Raw genomic sequence first — 21,246 nt, 5'->3', positions numbered from 1 at the left:
CATGTGCCATGATTTCTGCCTTTGTTGAACCTGTGTAGTTAAACCTCAGGGTATCTTTAATGGAAGATTATAGCAAATAGAGAATTTCACAGTATTTCAGTGCTTATCCAAAAAGGCTGCATTATCATTCTCTAGAAAATTCTCCAGAAAATTAATGTGGATGGATCTTACTCCGTACAGCCTCCATCTCAGCACTATCAGTCTGTTTGCCTTAAAGTACTGGATGAATGGATACTTCTAAGTTTAACCATTTTTTTTAAAACACGGGGTAGAGGTGAGACAACAGTGAAGGGATTTTAACAAAACTATTCCCTATCGGTTTGGGTGCAGGAGGAGTCACTTTAAGAAGGTATTCTACATGAATTCTTTAACAACATTTTAAGCATCATCAGTGTCTCTGAGAAAATTAACTGCATTAGAGAATTTAATGTTATTTTATATATAGGTAAAAATTTCTACTTTCTAACACATGGTATTGTGTATATAAATTATTATTGATTTGCTATAAGTTTCATAAGTGAAAGCAAAAAATCTGTTTAAAAGATGGTTATAATTCTGTTTATATGAAATGTCCAGAATAGGCAAATCTATAGAAACAGCAAGATTAGTGGCTAGGGCTGAGCAGCTTGCAGGGGAAAAGGGAATGACTACTAACAGGTATGGGTTTTCTTGGGGGGGATGATGAAAATGTTCTAAAACTGTTTGTGGTGATGGTTGCACAAATCTGAATATACTAAAAAACACTCTAAAGGGGCGAATTGTACAGTATGTAAGTTATATCTCAATAAAGCTGTCCCCCCCAAATGGTTACAATTTGAAAGGTATGCAGTTATACTTTTTAAAGCATGGTGTTTATAATCAGAGGGCTTAAGACTGAATTCCAACCTGTCTACTTACTTTATGATCTTGTGTAAGTCACCCTGACTTCTCTCAACTGCTTTGTAAAATTGGGATAAGAACCTCCATATTTCAAAGAGGTGGTTAAGAAAATGAGAAAATGTGTATGGAATTTTAAGCTACAAAGCTAAATAAATAAATTTTTATTTATGTCCCTATTAATGAGTATGAATTTAATGATTTTTAAAATTTGCATCATCAACAATTTCCCTCAAGTTGGGATAACTTTAAATATTTTGTAAAATTTTTCTATAAATGAAGATTTAAACCATTCATATCATATTTTGTGAGTAACTTTTAAGTTTGCTGTCTACATCAGGTAACCTGGATTTGCTTAAGATCTGATTTTCTGTGTGACTTCTAAATTGTCTCAAAACATGAATTCCCATACAAGGATATGTATGGTAAAATTTACCATTATTGATATTTAACACATCACAACATTGTACAACCATCACCACTATCTAGTTCCAGAACATCTTCAGCACCTCAAAAGGAAACTCCATACCTGTTAAAGCAGTCACTTCCCATTCTACTTTCTTCTCAGCTTTTGGCAGCTTCTCACTAATCTGCTTTGTCTCTATAGACTTGCCTATTCTAGATATTTCATATAAATGATCATACAATATGTGGCTTTTTGTGTCTGTCTTTCAATTAGCATAATGTTTTAAAGGCTCATCCATGTTGTAATATGTACCACTACTTCATTCCTTTTTAAGGCTGAATAATATCCCACTGTATGTATATACCACATTTTGTTTATCTATTCATCTTTTGATGGACATTTGGATTATTTCTACCTTTTGGCTACTGTGAATAGTACTATTATATGAACACTTGTTTTCAGTTCTTTTGGGTATCTACCCAGGAATGGAATTCTATGTTTAAGTTATAGAGGAACTGCCAAATTATTTCCCACAGTGACTGAACAATGTTATATGCCCACCAGCAATGGGTTCCAATTTCTCCACATCCTTGCTAACACCTGTTACTTTCTTAAAAAAAAAAAAAAAAAATCCATAGCCATCCTGGTGGGTGTGAAGTGGTTCTGGATTTGGTTTGCATTTTGCCCTAGTGACTCACGACACTGAGCATCTTTTCATGTGCTTGTTGGCCAATTACATATCTTTGGAGGAATGTCAACTCAAGTAGACATTCTTCCATTTCTTAACTGGGTTTCATCCATTTCTTAACTGGGTTTTTTCTGTGTTGATTTGTGAGAGCTCTTTATATACTCTGGATACTATACCTTTATTAGATAAATGATTTGAAGATGTTTTCTCCCATCCTGTGGGTTGTCTTTGCACTTTTGGGGATAGTGTTATTTGATGTACTACGGTTTTTCACATTGCTTTTACATATATTTACTCTGATCTTTTTTGGTGGTGATTATAAGAAAGATTATCATAAGCTTTGTAGCTTATGAAAGCTTTCAATGCCTATGAAAGGTCCAGGACATACTTAGAGAAAAATCTTTAAATAAATATAAGGTTTTATTCATAAGAACCTCATTCTCAGTAAAAGGTTTATAACAAATGAAAAGGACTGATTTTAATAAATGGAAGAAACTATATTCTGATTTTTGCCGAAGTACTAATTAACTTTTTTGAAACTACCATTTATTGAGTACTTTCTATGTGCCCATCACAGCTGTAAATGTTTTACCTGAATTAACTCATTTATTCCTCATGACAATACTATGGGGCGTGGATATGGTTGTTTTCATTTTATAGCTGAAGAAACCGAGGCACAAAGGTTAAGTAACTTGCTCAAGTTCATACAGCTAATAAATGCCAAAGTCAGGAGTAAGGCTCTAAAGCAGTGCTGCTGTCCCACAGAAATTTAGTGTAAGCCTCATATGTAATTTAAAAATTTCTAGCAGCCACATCAAAAAAAGTGAAAACAGCTGAAATTAATACACTTTAATAGGTTGGAAATATTACCAGCTAGGTGTATTATTAATTTTAAAATTATTTTGCATTCTTTTTTTTGGGGGGATAGTATGAGATCTTAAATGTTTGGTATGTGTTTTACACTTAAAACACTTCTCAATTCAGACGAGTTAGGTTTCAAACGATACATTTAGCAACAGTATTGTACAGCACAGGTCTTAATGCCCATGGCAGCCACAGCTTGACTGTTGTTTGCCATCATTCATACGGATCTTATTACTTGAAACCCCAAATCATGTAGTTAACATGACTTGGCTTCTTTATTTTCAGCCCAACAAATATTAATCAGATTTTCCTTGTGGTGGTCTAGTTACCTCAGGCAGGCTCCTGTTCTGTTTTCATAGTTTTTAATTTTTATAAATAGTACTCTCAGAGATGGAAGAGAAAAAACAAAAACCCTTCCACTTGCAAGCTCTGAGATACAGAGAGTAGTAACTCTCGAGTGATGGCATCTTTACGCCCAACAGGGTAGAATTCACTCACCACTAAAGATACCAGTTGCTAAAAATACCAGCTCTTGTCTGTAAGGGCACTTCTTCTAGCCAATGTATCTTATAAAACCAAAATGTAAAAAACAGAGCAGAAACATGAGTAGCATCTTTACTTAATCTAATCAAACAATTCTACTATGAACATTCTAGATGGTTAAACGTGCTTTCAAAGGGGAATCAGTCGAAGCTGTAAGAAAATCTGAAAACGGAACTGAATGTACCTCAGAGCTTGACTGGTGACCATCAGATGGGATTCTGTCATACGGAAGATGTTATGAATAGCCCGAGCAGCCAGTACTTGTCTCATCGCTTCGTAAATCACTTCAGTAGTGTTGTCTGTTTTAACTGCCATTGATCCCAAAAACCGAACTATAAACATCTGTTGCAAAAGAGAATCTGCAAGAGAGCATTTTCTGCTCAGGATCATTTCACTTCCTGCCTGTCGATGCGCATACCAGAGGCACATGTGCTGGTCTGAGAACAGGCTGAAGACCTGGGTTTGCCTTGCTTTCTGGAGGGCTTTCTACCAAAACTTCTGAATACTCTGCTTTTATATAAGCCACAAATTGCCAAAGCTCTGAATCTCCTATTGTCCATATTTTGTCTGTTTGGAACTATTCATTAGACTAGAAAAGTACCTCTTTTTCTTCATGTATAAAATGAAACCACATGAACATCCTTCTAGCATGAAAACTCTAGGTTGACTACGTGTAAGTGGCAGTATATGCATCTTACCTTTTCTCTGAAAATAAGAGCTTTTCCACTAGACAACAGAAAATTCATTCATTACTTTGGCCCGCTGATAAAGTCCTCTTATAGAAGAAAATAAGACCTGATGTTGGGTTTCATTCAATTCATGCACATCATTTACTGAAGGGCAGTGGTGACATTCCATAAACTAATGGAGATTGCAGAACTATTGATTAGCTTATTTGAGGCTAGTGAGCTGACAGTACTGGCTTCTTGATAATGGCACGTAACCTGACAAACTGAATAACAGCAGCCACAACTGGAAGATCATGAAGAAGGTTTAAAAGATCTTTTTTTTTTTTTCTGTAAGAACAGTAATTCACTTATTCACCATTTGAAACTAAGAAGCCTACTTTTTCTTCACTTGTCCTCCCTATGAGTATCCTTGCCCCTAAAAAATAAGGGTTAAAAAAACTTAATTAGGAAAATATAATTGATATGTTATAAATGGTTACTCCCATATGAAGCTAATTTTTACAAGTTAGAAAGTTTTTTGTGTAGACAGTTAAAAAACTGTGGACTGTGTGAGAAGTCAGCTAGATATAAGCAGAGAGTCAGATTTGATGCAGAGCCTATTAACATCATTTTTTCTTTTTTTACCTAAAGCTGTAAGGAATGCCAGTTCTCAAGTCCTACTTTTAAATTTAAATAAGTGGCATTTCATTCTAATGACATTCTCAGGCTTCAGTCAAGGAGAGGCTGTGGTAAAATGAGGTCTTGCCAGCACTTCTAAATTGCCTTGGCTGGGAAGTGTAGCTCTTTGGAGTAGCAGGTTATGGTCAGCTCTACTGAGTATGTTCTTATGTACCTTGTAAGAATGTAAATCAAACAACAAAAATCAGAATCTGAATTTGAACAAATTAAATACCATTTTTTTTTCATGTCATCTTCAAATTTAAGAATGAGTTATTTGTGTTTTTGGTTTTCTAAAATGAAATAGCATGTCTACGACTCACCCAGATTTTATCCTCTTGGACTTTGTTTTGCAGTAATGTTATAGCAGATTTAGATTTGGCAGCATTTCTCTGCAGGAGCTACAAAAAGGGTATGGATGTGGCTGATGGTACGACAGCTGCAGGAAATCTGTCAGCCTTCCCTTAGTGTTTATCCCAGGACGGTCCTAACTGCATGTGTCCTAGTGAGTTTGCACAGAGAACACACATCTGTGGATCGTAATTTCAATTCATATTTCAAGTCAAAGCTCTTTGGAACATGACTTCACATCTTATTTCAATGGCCCTGGTCATTTTGTGCCGGGGAAAGAATAAGTACACAGAACTAGCCACTTACCTTCTGTTTCTGGAAATGTCTCATCCTCAGTTTCACCAAAAGGGTTGATACGCCTAGGGGAATAGCCAGAGTCAAACATCCTGACAGTTTCAGTTAAAGGGACACATGACACTTGAACTCTAAGTCAGAAGGTGATAGTCTCTGGAGGTGGGTAGGGACATGAGACGTTAAATTTATTTTCAGTTCTCTCAGAGATAACCCCCCTTAGCCCATACCTGCTCCCTCTGTTCTGGTCAAGGAATTCTGTAGCAGGAAGTACAATGTCAAACTGAATAGGTGTTCCAGGTGCAATTAGTTGTTCAGCTTCAGGTATAATGACTGCTGCTTTGGGAACAATCTTGTCATTTTCCACCTCTGAACTTTTCATGTTCTGGCTGGAGTACAAAATAGGAAAAAAAAATTTTTTTTTAATCCCTTTTAACCTTAAGCTTTTACAATCAAATGAATACTTGTTGAATGCCGATGTAACTTTTACAAGTAGATAAGGGAGAAGATTTAACCCACTCTACCAATAAATCTTCGTAAAATGTCATTCACGTCCATGGTTAAAATCCCTCAGGTCTCCACATTACCTATAGCTTGTTCTGGTGCACAGCATTCTGCATTAAGACTACTTACTGTATTACCTATTAGTTTCCTGTTTGTATCTTTCTCCCTTTGAGACAGGTTTTTGAGGGCAGGAGCTATAGCTAAATCATATTTATTACTTGGTACATAGTAGGCACTCAAAAACGTGAGCTGAATGAATAATACATCTTGGCCTAGCATTCAACCACCTGGCTGTCCTTTCTCCTGAAGGTCTCCCTCTCCCCTCCCTTAATGCATCCTCCACTAGAGCTACACCAAACACACATGTGCTTCTCTTTTCCAACTCCGTCGCAGGTCTGCTGCTCACTCACTCTCTCCTGCACTTCAAACACCAGCTCAAATCGCCACTCATCCACTAGGCCTTTCAAGCCAGCCTGACCCTCTCCTTCCTCTGCAGTCCTGTGGTTCTTCTCAGTAAGCCACGAGGACAGTCTTGGATCTCTATGTGCCTCCTGAGCACTGTGCCCACATGTACTGTTTTGAGATTGTGGCACGTAAAAGTAGAGCACGGTATGTAGTAATTAATCACGTGCCTCCACGTTTCTTCTCTTCCAATGTCAGAATGCTGTAATTTAACCTTTTCATGTTTATAATCTTTTCTCCTCAGCTAGAGTGTAAAAACCTTTGAGGGGCAAATCATGTAAAAGTATTCTGATTTCTTACATTGTTTGAACCATAAGAAGACTCTCAATATCTTTCCATTCATTTGATATTTTGTGTATCAGTATTTCAAATTTCTCAAGTATGTCAATAACTAAATAGGTTGTATGGAACTATTATAATATCATCTGACGAATGAGCATAATGAATGGAAAATGGATACAAGCACAATAGACAGAATGGTAGACGGTCACTGCAAGGAGAGATGCTTAGTTTTAACCTCAGTTATTAACAGAAAAGGAAACCGAGGCCTCTAGAGAAGCTGAGTAGTAATCCTGAAGGCACTCAGTTATCTGGTGGGTTAGATAGATTAAGAACTGAGGTCTCCTCACTGCCAGTACAGTGCTTTCCCACAGTGTTACGCTGCCTCAGTAATCCAAATGAATCACACCTGCTATATGATCCAGTCTTCAAGAGAGGAGTGTGATATAGTAAGTGAAGCACTGGAGGAAGGTGTGAGCAGAAGCTTCAAGGGAAGGAAGCGAGTCCCAAGATTTTGGTTCCCCAGCGGGTACGAGGGGAGATCACACAACGAAGACAGGACGGGGCCAGGCTGTAGAGGGCTGTTAACACCATCGGGTGAGGTCTAACTTGACTCTGCATGTAGGCGGCCACTGAAGACTCTTTGAACAGAGGAGGGAAATGATGCAAATTAAAGCATCACCTGTGATCTGCATGTCACCAACTCGAATGGACACTTTGGGATCATCACCCTGTTTGGTCTCCCAAAGCATCTAACATAATTGACCTCTCCTCCTTGAAATTCTCCTTTCTTGGTTTGTGCTGATGCCATACACTATAGGTTTTCCTCCTACTCTTTTGCTGTTTCTTAAGTGTTTTTTGCAGGCTTCTTCTCCTCTAATCCACATGTTGGAGTTCTTTAGACTTCTGTCCCAGGCTCCACTTCCCTCCCTCTACACTCTCCCTAGCTGACCTCTTCTACCACCATTTCTGTGCTGATGGGCTCCCAATTCAGAGACTCAGCCCAGACATTTTCTTTGCCCTCCAGACTTATATCAGTTGACTACTTGACAACTCACTGGAATGTCTCACAAGCGTCTCAAACTTATGTTGTAAGCCGAACTCCTGATACTGACTACCAGCTCTTCATGTCTTCATGGTGGTGTCATCATGGTTGGTATCACCACCAACTGCCCAGGTGTTCAACCCAGACTGTGGTCATCCTTTGTTTGTTCCTTTCTTTCCACTTCACATCTCACATAACAAACGTCCTACAGATTCTGCCTTCAAAGTAAGTCCCCAATCCACCTACTTTTCATCTCCTCTGCCATGATCCGTTTAAGACACCACCGTGTTCTCCTGGACTATTGCTACAGACCGCTCACTGGATACCTGCTTGCCCAGCTCTGCCTTGTGTGTCCTCCACAGCAGCCAGAGCTGACCTTGCAAAATGTGAAGTGGGTCATCTTTCTCTCGCTCTCTCTCTCACACACCCCTACCTCTAAAACCCTTCCACAGCTCCCCAAACCCCTGCCCTGACTTGCTTCATGATCTGTCCCTGCCCCCCTCCCTCCCAACCTCGTCTTGCTCTATGACCTCCCTTTGCCGACCACTGTCTAGTTAGTGATCTCCTTTCAGTTCCTGAAAGACACCAAGCTCTTCTCTGCCATTCAGCCTCCACAGCTGGGATCAGGAATGCACTACCTCTGGCTCTTTGCAAGAGAGGCTACTTCTCATCTCTTACTTCTCAATTTAATTATCTCTACAGACAGGCCCTAAATAGGTCTCCTCCTTATTCTCCATGACAGCACCCTCATCTTTAATAGTGCTTTCCTGTATTTTAACTCAGTATTTGTTTACCTTTTGCCTGTCTTCTCCTACAAGTCTGTAAGTTTCATGATCTAGCTCAGCGCCTCGACACATACTGGACACTCAACAAACATTTGTTGAATAGCTGGATAAATGAATGAATATTAGATATAAGTAACTGCAGAATGAGGGAAGGCCACACATGAAATTTGCTTGGAAGTGAACAGCAGTTTGTTCCCAAGAACAGAGTTTCTCTGCTTCATTCTCCCACTGTCATCAAAACATCTCTTTATTCTAATGAGCTGACCCTAAGAGAGATACTGCCCCGCTCCTCCACTGCTCTGGGGCCATCATCTGGCAGCCACATCTGTCACCCTTCCAATCGTTGCATTGATTCAGCTGTCTGGCTACAGTCATTTTTTTTCTAGGGATTCTTCTGTATCCCTTCTATGGGTTCCTTTCTAAGAATGTGATTTACTTATTCTGTTGTAGAACAGAGGAGAAAAATCAGTTACTGAATAAATAAATCTGAGCTGCAGACTGTTTTTTTAGAAAACCAGTCACACCTTCTGATTACACCCCAGAAAGACAGCATTTTAGAGCGGCAAGAGGCCTTGGAGGTGGTCTGATTTCTCTCATCTTACATCACACAGTTGAGGAGACAGAGGCGCAGAGTGCTGGCGACCCACTCAAGGACACCTAGCTGTGCTCAGAGCAGAGCTGTCGTTAAGACCATGTCTCCTAACTCCAAGTCTAGTGCAGTGTTCTCCACTACGTCCCTCTAACACTCGTGTGGCTTTACACAGAGCAGACAGACACGTTTACCCAGTACAGTGCGCACAGGTTAGCCCACTGGCCGGATCTGTATTTCCATTTCCATTTATAAAGTGCTTTCCTTAAAGCTGCACTTAGTAAGCATGCTACTTTTGTGTAAACTGTTACCCTTAAATTATGGCACTGGAGTGTTCTCAGACTTGTTGCCTCGTCCCCATTTTGATTCCCTTTGCTCAGGTTCTCATGTTCTGTTTCACAGCTACTATCACAGGGACATCCCGTGGGGCCTCGCTGCCCTCCCTTCTCCCGCCCCACCCGCTATCTCCCAGAAGGTGCCGCCCAGCAGTCTTTCCAGCCGGTTCTGACTATGCCTCCCCTCTTGTCAAAGCCTGCAGTTCTGTTCCCCTGCCTGTGGCTCCTCAGCAGGGCACCTAATTCTTTCACCATCGGACTCAGCCTATTCTCTGCTTTCTCTCGGGCCGCTCCTCCTGGCGTCCCAGGGCTGGGTGTGCGAGCACTGGCTCCACACTGCACCGCACTGAGACCCTGGGAAGTTACTCAACCACTCTGAGCTTTCTGACAACTTTTCTTCTGGAGTCATTAGACAATATCTGTAAAACATGTAACGGGATTCTTTCTACCTTGCCACTAAAGATGGAGGCCTAATACAGTCATGATTTCAACTTGCCCTGTGATGCCATGCTTTCATTAGCATAACAGATAATACAGCCTTCTATTATTTAATCAAATGGAAACTCCCATTAAGATGGCATTCCTGGAATAAATCCTAAAGCAGTATTCAAAACGAGGAAAGCCGTATGTGTGAAAATGCTCACTATAAACGACAACAGCAAACAAAGGAAGGGGAAGCAACCTAAATATTCAAATAGTCAATAATAATAAATGATGGAATAGTGTGTAAAGGAACAATTATGAAAAATGTGGAAATATGAAAAATATATATGTGAAATAAACGCACATATGATAAGGCCTGCACCATAACATGGACACATAAAAGGTGATTTTCTTCCTTATTTAAAAAAAATTTTGTTTTGGTTCCATAATTTTGTTGATGCTGATACGAAATGTGGGGAGAACCCCTGACTAGCAGGATACTCAATGCATGTCCTATGTGCTCAGGCTGCAGCTGCATGGTCCAGGGGAAGGAGGTGGACATTGAAAGCAGACAGCTTTGAATTCTGACTCGGCCCCTCATTTGTGGTGTGAACATGGGCAAAGTATTTACCCTTTCCTGGTCAGAGTTACTGCTTCTGTAGAACAGGGCTGAACACCACGCTGCTGTAAGGATGAAATTCCTAGTACAGGTGAAATCCCTAATACACAGTTTGGATCCACAAAAGCTAGTTTTTTTCTGTCCTTTAGTTACCTGGGGCAAGGGCTTTCTTGTTTTTTTGCAAAACTTGTAATTGGAGTCACTGCTTGGAGAGCCGTCTGATTCAACTTGATGGCGACTGCCTAAAAATCCAGAGGAAGACACGCTCAGTTGCAAGAGGTGGACGCTTACCTTTCACATTGAGAAAAGAGCTGAGACGCATGTAGGGCAGCTGTGAATTACCTCTGGGTTGTCTGTCAGGTAGATCTGTCTGGAGATGTTGTTTATTGCACATATCCACTGTAGATGACATGAAAAAAACCTGCTGAATCCCAAAGTCACCCACTATACTAGAACAGAAGTGAAACAAACAAAACCTTTACCTCTTCATTTTCCTTTCTGCTTTCTGCCTGGAGGATTATTCCCCTGAAATAAAGTACATCTAAGTAAGTGCTTCCCGGACCTCAGTGACTGAGTATCTGCATGCAGCGGGCCAGGAGTAAGATACAGAGAATACTGCTCTAGTTCTGCGGAGGCGTCACTCAGGAGTAAGATACGGATAATACTGCTCTCCTTCTGCGGAGGCGTCACTCAGGAGTAAGATACAGAGAATACTGCTCTAGTTCTGCGGAGGCGTCACTCAGGAGTAAGATACAGAGAATACTGCTCTAGTTCTGCGGAGGCGTCACTCAGGAGTAAGATACAGAGAATACTGCTCTACTTCTGCGGAGGCGTCACTCAGGAGTAAGATACAGAGAATACTGCTCTAGTTCTGCGGAGGCGTCACTCAGGAGTAAGATACGGAGAATACTGCTCTCCTTCTGCGGAGGCGTCACTCAGGAGTAAGATACAGAGAATACTGCTCTAGTTCTGCGGAGGCGTCACTCAGGAGTAAGACGCAGAGACTACTGCTCTCCTTCAGCGGAGGCGTCACTCTTACAGGGACTCCACTCCACACGTGCCAGTCCGTGTTCCTCATCTCATCTGTAGGACGCGGGGAACATGGATTTCATCCCTATTTCTTACCTGAGGGAACCAAGGCCCAGAGGACTTACGTAACAGCCTGGGACTGTGTGTGACTAGAACCCAGAATCTTCATTCCCAGGTCATTTACCATCACCCAGAGAGGGAGGAGGATGTCTAAAAATGCTCTGCCGTTCTGGGAGAAGAGATGGTCTACATCATACCAGCGCTGCCCCCTCGCCATGAACGTGCTATTGTTTAAATAAAATCTCAACTCAGAAGCCCAACAGAGAAAGCAAATGCAAGCAGAGCAGCTCTGACTGAGAACGGGGCCACTCCTCTCCCCCAAGCAGGTGAAGCCTGGAGCACTTCATGGGGCTCCAAACTCCTTGGAGCAGTTTGACACCACTGCTCTAAGTGAGAGGGGGTCCCATTGGGATGGGATCTACTGTGATGATACACGGCTGCCATTCTGCAAACATGGCCTCTCCTGGGCCCGAGGTGCACGGCAGATGTGGGGACGGAGTGCTGACGAATAACTCTGCTGCAGCGGCACGTCCTGTTCACATCTCCTGTGTCGGCTGGGGGAGCGGACTCCTCGGGCAGGCACCCACTCTCCCCCTCAGCCCCCCGACCCCCTGATGTGGACACAAAGGCTTGTCTAGAACAGACGAGGAGCGGCTACGGCCCCACCCCTCTCTCTCTGAGTCTCCGCTGACAAACAGCTCCTTCTATTGCCGTCTTACACATGGACGTCGCCTCTCCTCCACAGCCACACACAAATCCTCTCTGGGACTTCTTAGATAAGGCAGGCTGGATTCCATATGGTCCTGTGTGCTTGCTTAAAGAGGACATAAAACCACCCTCCCGAAAGGTCACCACCACCCAGAATGGGGCCTCCCCCGTGGAGGGCTGGCACACAGGAGTGACCTAGCAGGCCCTGGGCAGAAGCGGGGTCGCTGCACCTGCTTCCTCCCACATAAAACCCGTGTGGCCTACGCTCTTCCATTGGGAGTGGTGATCTGGAAGCAGTATCGTCGGTCTTCACAGTCCACCGCCATCACCGAGCAGTTGTCCAGGTCCTGGATCAAGCCTCCGGCCACGGCGCCCCGGGGCTGACACATGAGATTCCCACCTTGGGTGAAGAAGTAAAGTCTCTCCCAGGTGGTGGTGACCAGCCCTGTTTTACTGTAAGAATTGTGTTGTGAAAAGCTCATTAGTACTAGGAAGCATGAGAGGCACCTCAGTCTTGCTGCCTCTTTATGGGTATTGGTAGCATTTTAGAAATAATGTGTTGCTTTACATTAAAGCAAAACTTCTCTGAAAAGAATTCAAGTGCAAAGAGTAGCAGGAGAGGTACAGGTTAGCTTGAACGAGTTGGGAGCTGATGGGCTCTGCTCAGACGGGAAAGGCCAGTCGGTCCACAGCCAACTCCAGGGTGGGGGCAAGGGGCGCCCACCCCCACTGCAGCCAGTTTCTGGCTTCTAAACCCAGGATCTGGAAACGGAATTAGTCCATCACCATCGGGAACTGAAAACCTGGAAGATCATTTCTCTAAGACACAGAGCTGAACTGCTCTAAGTCTAGCTAGTCACCAGGGTTACCCCGGCCACAGTGCACACCCCCGAATCCTGGGCACTTTATACCAGATTGGGTTTTGCTCCAGCTGAATGTTATGCTTCTTCTGTGGGCTGTTTACAAGAGAAAAATCTAGTTCCTGGCAAATAAAACCAGAACCTTGTGGAGTTTTCTATCTGTACAGAACTAAAGGAGACCTTTGGCCTGTGATCTCAATGAGCTTTACAGACCTTTGAAAGGCTCTAACCTGGTAAGAAAACAGCTGGCAATTCCTCTTCACACATCCTCCATTTGGGGGATATCAAATATATTTATTTGATTCGGTATTTACTGAGTAGCGACTATATATGGGGCACTAGGTTTCCTGACTCAATAATTACAATTTCCAAAAAGGGTAATAGCTAACATTTGAGTGCTTATACCTGCTAGGAATTACCTCACTCAATCTTTGTGACAACTTTACGAAGTAGGTGCAATCTTCAGCTCTATTTTACAAATGAAATGACGGGACAGCGGGGCCCAGCCGGGCCAGGACGTCTGACCAAAGTCAGAGCTCACCACCGCACCTGACAACAACCCCACCTGCTCTCAGGCACAGTCAAACCTGGGCACCTCTTTAATTCATAGTGAACATCTGAAACCTGAGGGTTATACATGGGGTTCAGTCTGTATGAACCTGGATGATTCTGGAAGCTTCCTGGCCCTCAGACTCTGGCCTCAGTGCTGCGTCACTGGCACACTGCTCTCACCCGTCAGGGGTCTGGGGAAGGGTCTCAATGGTCTAGGATGGTGACAGTGAAGAGCAGTCTATGTCAAATGGCCACGGTGACCAGGGAGGGGCAGCCTGTGGTGTCTTGGAGTCCACGCACTCACTGGGTTCTACTCACACGACTGTTCAAGCCCCATCTCTCAGTGCAGTTTGGGACCTGGGCCCAGACACTTCCTATGTCCCAGGCAGGAGGGGCGCCGTGGCGGGAGCTCTAACCCAACCTCACACACCCCCGCCCTCTGATGGGGCACTTAACAGGTGTTTAACCACTCCCAGGGAACACAGATTTTTTTTAGAAGAAGAGGCAGGCAATGAACTCTCACTTTCTAAGATTAAGGTAACCAGCCTTCTGGATGAGGTTCCTGTTGATCTGGGGTGCAGCCGCATCCAAGTCTGGAGTGTAAACAGCTTCCTCAAGAGAAAGTAATTCTTGCTGGGATGCCCGCATCTCCTCCGCTTCCGCTTCCAGTTCCACCTGGATGCTTGAGACACAAGGTGTCAGGTCAGTCACTCATCACAGCAGATGGTGGAGCCTCCCCACGGCTTCCTGCCTCACACAGGGGGGCACGACGCTCCACCTCCGAGGCTCTGAAAGCTGGAGATCACAGGGACTCCGGTCTGTGCTACCAAAAGTGTTTATATGATTGTCGTTTTCAAACAGAGCGTAACGAATACCACTGGACAATGCCTGAACCCAGCTAAATAATTTCTCTGTTGACACAGTGGTATCCAGGCTCAGAACTGCTGATGCAAGTTTTAGAAGATGAGCCCATCCTCAGGAGCCGCATGTGCTGGCAGCCTGTGAAAGAGCCCGAAAGGCAAGAAGGAAACGGCAGTCATTCATGGCCCCCACCCCCCGGTTTAGGCAGGAATGGTGGGGACGGCCACTGGAGACCGGAAAGTGACCAGGAGGTGGTACCAAGGTGCAACAGCAAAGCCAAGAGCAATGCTTTTCCTTATATGAGAGCCACACAACTGCCCTGAGACGGTGCAGGCTGGCCGGCCCGTCTGCCCATGGTCTGAGGCGTGGAAAAGCTGGAAGCTTTAGCTTGAAATAAGCAGCTGCCCTTTCTCCCCATAACGTGAGGCCTCAACAGCTACCCCACCCAGGGGTGACAGCCTGGGTGACAGTCCTAAACACAGTCTGCCAAAATGGGCCCTCCATCCGAGAAAACAAACTCTAGAGGCGTTGTTCCACTTCTCCGCTGTGTAAAGGAGATAGGACTGAATTCCAATGTTGAAATCAGGAGGAGCCCTAGGGGCTAGCGAGTCTAGTGTGTTACAGAGTGAGCTCCTCAGCATTTCCTTTCAGAAGTGTGCTGTAGGTGAGTGAGACTGGGCTTGTATGTTCCAGATTCTCCTCTTAGAGGTTCATAGTGTATACTACCTGTGTCTTGTTTAATGCAACCCCGAGGCAAGCGGTCAGTCCAAGTTAATTTTGGCTATTTTGATATTTGAATGGAACGACCTGGGGCTCCACCAACAAACTTCATTAGTTTAACGGGGTTGTCATTGCCAAGCCTGAGAGAATGGAATGAGAAAAAAGAAGTTAAGCTGTACAGAAGTGGATGGAGGGAGCCAAAAGTATACAGAACCGCTTAGGTCCTTCAGCTTTTGTGAGAAGCCTCTTTGAAGATCTGATGAAAGGTAAGGATTGTCTCCCCCAGAAAAGCCCTCATGTGAACCAACGTGACATCATGCACACAACTCCAGGGAGTTTTTAGTAACTGTCCCCCCTCTGCTCCCCGACCCATACAGGGAGGCTCAAAAACTCTGAGCTAATCCAAGGCTCCCAGAACTCAAAGAACAGGGTAGAAAAGCGACTACCTTCAACTGCTCCCTTCGAAGATTTTTATTTTAAATCATGTTTCATTTAATTTAAAAAAAAGCATGTGTGTGTGTGTGTGTGTGTGTGTGTGTGTGTGTGTGTGTGTGTGTGTGTGTGTGTGTGTGTGTGTGTGTGTGTGTGTGTGTGTGTGTGTGTGTGTGTGTGTGTGTGTGTGTGTGTGTGTGTGTGTGTGTGTGTGTGTGTGTGTGTGTGTGAAGGAGCCAAGAAAAAAGCCTGAAGTGTATCACTGTGAAGTAGGGACTAAAAGAAAAGCCCCTGGCACTGTGGGGTGGTTTGAAATGCTACCCGTCTGGGTTTAGGCTGGGTTCCGAATCCTTACACCCTGATGCAGCGAGGCCAGGCGTCCACCTCCCGGGGAAGGACTGCGGAGCCCAGAGCCACCACTAGACGTTGTTCCTTGGCCACTCGGGCTGGCTGGCTGCTGATGCACAGCAATGTGGCAGCAAGACCCCTTCTAGTGGCACAGGAGCAGCAGTATTTATCTACTCACCAGGATACAACGTAAGGGATAGGAAAACTAGAATTCTTAGCTGAATGCTTTAGCCGTTTGAACCAGGAGGTTCCTGTGCTCCCAGATTCCACTGGGAGCCCTGCCTGCTGCCCCTGTAACAAGATGTGCCTGGTCAGGCAGCAGAAGCACGACTCACAGAACTAGACCCAGCCCTCGGGAGCAGGCTGTGTGGCCGGGGCTTTCAACACCCAGTCACAAAACTGTGGGAACAGCTGGTGCTGCACTTTGATGGCCTAGTAATGGCTCAGAGAGACACTGACAAGGAGAGAGGACACAGGCTGCAGGATGTGAGGAAAGATACATGCGATGCAAACCGGAGTGCGGCATTACCTTTGAACCATGTCTGCAACGGAGGATAAGAAGCTGTCCATACTTTGGGAAAACATCTCTGCTCCCTTCTTAAAAAAGTTAATCTGAAAGATATAATTATGATATTCTGAAAAGTGTCTAAGCAAGGTGATCGATGAATTCATGACACGTGAGACTAACAGCACAGGGGCAGCAGACACTGGCTGGCCCCTCCTCGCCGGCAGCACTTGCTGCCTCTCTGCTGAGCCCCACCTCACCAGCTGAGATTGACTCCCAAAGCCCCTGGTGTATCTGTAGAGGGAGGAGGGTGAAGCCTGCTCCCCAACGTTCTGATCCGGAAGCAGCTCTTGCCCTGGGTGGTGGGCATGGAGATCGACCTCTCACCTCTAGACGGCTAGTAGGTGTCACCAGCACAGTTCTGACTCCTTACACCTGGCTCCCCAGACACCCTGGGGAAGTATGTACACCAATGTACTTAGTTTTCACAGTACAGAAACACAATGATCATGATTATCCTAATGCAAGGTATACCTGCAGGGAGATGTTCTGGCCCCATGATCTTTGAACCATACAGAGATAACACTGTAAATGCCATTCTGGGTCCCTGAAATGTTGAATATCAAGGTCCGTTAAATAAGCTTTCTACATTTCTAAGTGCACAACATCAAGGTGGCTTTTTCTCTCTTTCCCCTCCCTGAAATCCTTGGATTTTATACTCTAAGTCCATGTCTTAGCTCCTCTACTATTCTGTAAATGCCTAAGGCAGGGGCTCATGCAATCCCTAAAAAAAACCTGATGAATGAACGGATGGAAGGAAGGGATACGACACTGGCTTCTACAGCCACATTATGTAGTACTTACCCTGTAAACACGACACTAAAGTTCATTTTTGTGTTCTCATGAACCTGTACACAGATAACAAAACCTCAGTTTGTATGCAGGCCTGAGGACTGAATCATGGTCTAATTGGAAACCTGTTTAATGAGGGCCACGGAAGGAAGGAATGGAGTCAAACCACCTCCACTAAGGTGGGTGGTGCTGAGAAGTCTCACTCAGCGCAACATCATCCAAAGACCTGAGTTCATGGCCCTTTGTGAACAGCAGGAAGCACTAGGGTCATATGACCATCAACTAACAAAGTAGATGCTCAATGGGCATTGGTTAAAGAGGGCTGATGAGGCAGTAGGACAGCGAATGCTTTAGAATCATCCCAAAGATTCATGGTGTCAGACAACAACCTGGTCTTTAGGAAGGAACTATAGTTTTCATCAGGATGAAAAAGTCTGCAGCGTGAGACTTTTATTTGGTCTTTTGTCTTGAAATCTGCATACTTTTCACATGAAAAATGAAACATGCCATCCTCAGTCCTCAAAAATGACGCTGCCACCACCCAACAATGACGGTGTGCTCTGTTCTGACTTCCTAGGCACGGGGGCTACACTGGTGCTACTGCAGCCAATGTCTTGTCCTCCCCAACTGTGTCCAGGCTGGGAGAAGTGGTGGAGTCCTTGGCCATGGAAGCGAGTGAAACCAGCCAGTATCAAAGCCATCCTTTAGGACTTGTGAAGACCCTCCTCTAAACAACCAAGCTCCCCAGGCACTGATCCATCAGGCCTGGAGCAGTTCATCTTTCTGAGATGCCGAGTCCAGGTCCCGCCCTGACTCAGGGTCTCTAACTGAGCAGGAATTACTGCTTCAAAGGCAAGAAGTGTCAATCAGGGAGGACAGATGTGAGAGGAGGTATTAATCAGAGACAACAAAGGAGTACTGGCATTCTCCAACAAAGCCAGGACATCGGCAGGGGCAGAGGTGCAACAGGAGAGGGAAGGGTGACAGAGAGTGAGCGAGTATACACGTGTGGACACAGTGCCCATTATGAGGAAGCGGGGGGAGCTCCCAAGGATTTGCTGAGGACTGAAGCCCCCAGCTGCACAGTGCTAGTTTTTGGTTTAATCCAGCTTTACTCAGCTGACACAGAAAGATTTTATTGCTCTAGTTAAATACTACCTCTAAAGACACCAAGCTGACCTTAGTGTTCCTGTCACTCAACAATAAAATAACCACATGAAGAAGACAGACAGCTGAGCTTAGATGTTTAAAGATCCTCTCTTGTTCTCCTTTTCCCTGAATGAAACTGATATTGTATTCTTTTGAAATATACGTATTTTTAAAATGTATTTTAAAAAAATAGATGCTCACATGTGGTTTTTTTAAGTTGCTTTTTTTCTTCTCAACATTTTGCTTCCTCACATTCTTTTATGTTCCTAGATTGTCAACTGAGAGAAGGTTCCCAGCTGTGTTTCTCACATGCCCAAGTGAGGTTTTGGAGCCAACCTAAGTGGGGCTGAAGCAGGGCAGGGATGGAGGGTGAGGGCTAGTGCCGCAAGGTCAAGGGCCCATCCCAAAACTGGAGCCTCCCTGCAAACAAACGTTCAGTAGCCCACGAAATGGGAGGAAGAAGCCAGATAAATATTCTACAGAGACCTCATCAGGCAGTGGCAACATTTCCCCACGCCCCAGATGCCAAGGTGCCAGCAATAACCTCAGCAACGTATCCTTAAAGAACAGCCCAGCTGCGGGTGACCCTTACCACACAGAGCAGCAAAGGATCGTGCGGAGTCCTGGGTTGTAGGCCCAGCTCCACCAACCTGGGAGTCGGCGGCTTCTCAGAAAACTGGACCAGGCCTGGCTTTCATTTGAATCCGACACAAAGGGTCATGCCAGCTCCTCCCCATAGGAGTCTTGGGATCAAAGCCATCACTTCCTGCACGTATAGCCTAGTAAGTCCAACTAATGATGACCCAGCCCCTCTGGAAGCTCTCCAAGTGCTGAATCTCAGAAATTTCCAGCGAGGCTGTGCACCTGTGTTTCTTTCTCTGATGATGCTTCAGTATCTCCTATAGGCTACGTCAGCAGAATGCCATGCTGTTCTCCACGGCGGGCTTAGGTCTGACGCCTCAGGGACAGGGATCCCCCTACCTGTCCGTGGGCAAAGCCCAGCATGGGCTGCATCATGGCCACCCGCTTTCTGTACTGCAGCGCGTTGAGAGCACAGTAATACTGAAGGGATGAAAGGTGCTGTTTCCGCCGGGCAGCTGCCACCTCCTTTACAATTTCAGTCTTCACCTGGTTAAAAGGGGAAAGGAAAACAAACACATCAAGCTGTCCAAAGCAAGGGGCAATTCTGTAAGAGCATGCAACTTCAAAACATGTTTGTTTATTCATTAGAACAATTTTTGTGACAAATAAAAAGCAGATGAGATTCCACCTCAAGTTTTTAAAAAATCCAAATTAAAAATACCAAATTAATGGCATCTCAGCGTTTGTGAGGCTGCACTGGGGTGAAGACAATACTTTCTGCTGGTAGCACTACAAAGAGCTACAATCCTTTAGGAAAACAATATGGCAGCATGCATTCAAAGCCATAAATATTTTGGTTCACTCATAAGATTGTACTCCCAGGAAATCATGGAACAGAAGTAAAAGCTATATGCCTGAAAATATTCGATATTATCTATAGCAGCTAAAAAGCTAGAGAGCATGAGTTAAAAAATCAGAGTCAAAAAAAAAAAAAAAATCAGAGTCAACATCCAGGGCAAGGAGTTCAAGTGCCCAAGTATATGTGAGTCAGATAACCATATGAGCTATCAAGCTTAAGTTAGAATCCTTATGTGATTATCATTTTACAATGGTTCCAAGTTGACATTTAATAAACCAGTTTGAAAAAAGCTAGAACAGAGAAGAAGTCTACTTATGAGGTTTGGAATAAATATTTTAAAAATCCAGGAACTCCCCTGGTGGCACAGTGGTTAAGAATCTGCCTGCCAATGCAGGGGACACAGATTCGATCCCTGGTCCGGGAAGATCCCACATGCCGCGGAGCAGCTAAGCCCGTGCGCCACAACTACTGAGCCTGCGCCCCAGAGACCGCAAGCCACAACTGCTGAGCCTGTGTGCTGCAATTACTGAAGCCTGCAGGCCTAGAGCCCATACTCCACAAAAAGAGAAGCCACCACAATGAGAAGCCCATGCACCACAACCAAGAGTAGCCCCCGCTCGCCGCAACTAGAGAAAGCCCGTGTGCAGCGACGAAGACCCAAGGCAGCCAAAAATAAATAATTAAATAAATAAATTTATATTTTTTTAAATCCATGTATAGGAGAAAAAAAGAATTCATCAGGACACCCTCAATGCCACAAATTCACAATACGGAAACATAAAAGGAGCTTAAGTAAATGAAGTGAAAAATGGAAGGTAGGTATTCGTACCTTTTCATTCTCCTTTTTTTTAGGAAGCCTGCTATATTTTGCCATTGAGAGGTCATGCTCTAAAAATAAAGAGATATTTTAGCACCCAGATGGGCTGAAAGGCAAGAACATTCATTCAGCATCTCCTCCCACAGACATACTAAACTCACATACCAAGAACAGAGAAGATGCTTACCACTGCTGGCGAGTCCAAAAAGATCCTTTAAAGTGCTTACTTCTGAACAAGAGAAAAGAAACATCTTAAAGCAAAGAAAAATAAAATACGCTAACCCAGCGCTCTGTGCTTTCCCAAGAAAATAAAGATATGTGCGTGGAAAGGGGGAAGCTCCGCCAGCACCCTCGGGTCCTGGTGCCTGGGGATGCTTGTTTTAATGAAAGAAATCTGAAGCAATCTAGTATACTGTACTTGCAACAAGCCAACACCAATAAATATCACCCCATGTGGGTGCCACACCCATCATGCACAAAGGCGGCTTAACAAAATCTAACACCAA

The 21,246-nt window shown here is 44.3% G+C and overlaps 2 protein-coding genes across 10 annotated transcripts in view; one reads left to right on the top strand and one right to left on the bottom strand.

Moving 5' to 3' along the window:
• Positions 1 to 3,548, top strand: part of WASHC4 (WASH complex subunit 4) — a 70,726-nt gene extending 67,178 nt beyond the window's left edge. Inside the window, exon 34 of one of the 2 annotated variants that reach the window (XR_014252272.1) lies at positions 3,491 to 3,548. The gene's annotated coding sequence lies outside the window, so the exon portion shown is untranslated. The remainder of the gene's footprint in view (positions 1 to 3,490) is intronic. The other variant, XM_082419338.1, reaches the window with a different exon arrangement.
• Positions 1 to 21,246, bottom strand: part of APPL2 (adaptor protein, phosphotyrosine interacting with PH domain and leucine zipper 2) — a 51,241-nt gene that overhangs the window by 3,819 nt on the left and 26,176 nt on the right. For 7 of the 8 annotated variants that reach the window (XM_082419395.1, XM_082419397.1, XM_082419401.1 and 4 more), the window contains 12 exons: positions 20,928 to 20,969; positions 20,753 to 20,811; positions 19,464 to 19,610; positions 16,506 to 16,588; positions 14,139 to 14,297; positions 12,468 to 12,656; positions 10,889 to 10,931; positions 10,749 to 10,805; positions 10,560 to 10,648; positions 5,596 to 5,754; positions 5,381 to 5,433; positions 3,562 to 3,736 (listed from right to left, as the gene is read on the bottom strand). In XM_082419395.1, the coding sequence (XP_082275521.1) occupies positions 3,562 to 3,736; positions 5,381 to 5,433; positions 5,596 to 5,754; positions 10,560 to 10,648; positions 10,749 to 10,805; positions 10,889 to 10,931; positions 12,468 to 12,656; positions 14,139 to 14,297; positions 16,506 to 16,588; positions 19,464 to 19,610; positions 20,753 to 20,811; positions 20,928 to 20,969 (1,255 nt within the window). The remainder of the gene's footprint in view (positions 1 to 3,561; positions 3,737 to 5,380; positions 5,434 to 5,595; positions 5,755 to 10,559; positions 10,649 to 10,748; positions 10,806 to 10,888; positions 10,932 to 12,467; positions 12,657 to 14,138; positions 14,298 to 16,505; positions 16,589 to 19,463; positions 19,611 to 20,752; positions 20,812 to 20,927; positions 20,970 to 21,246) is intronic. The other variant, XM_082419399.1, reaches the window with a different exon arrangement.

Source organism: Balaenoptera physalus (assembly GCF_965194825.1).
Source record: "Balaenoptera physalus genome assembly, chromosome: 13".
In the NCBI taxonomy this organism is placed as follows: Eukaryota; Metazoa; Chordata; class Mammalia; order Artiodactyla; family Balaenopteridae; genus Balaenoptera; species Balaenoptera physalus.
This window is presented reverse-complemented; position numbering and strand designations above follow the sequence as displayed.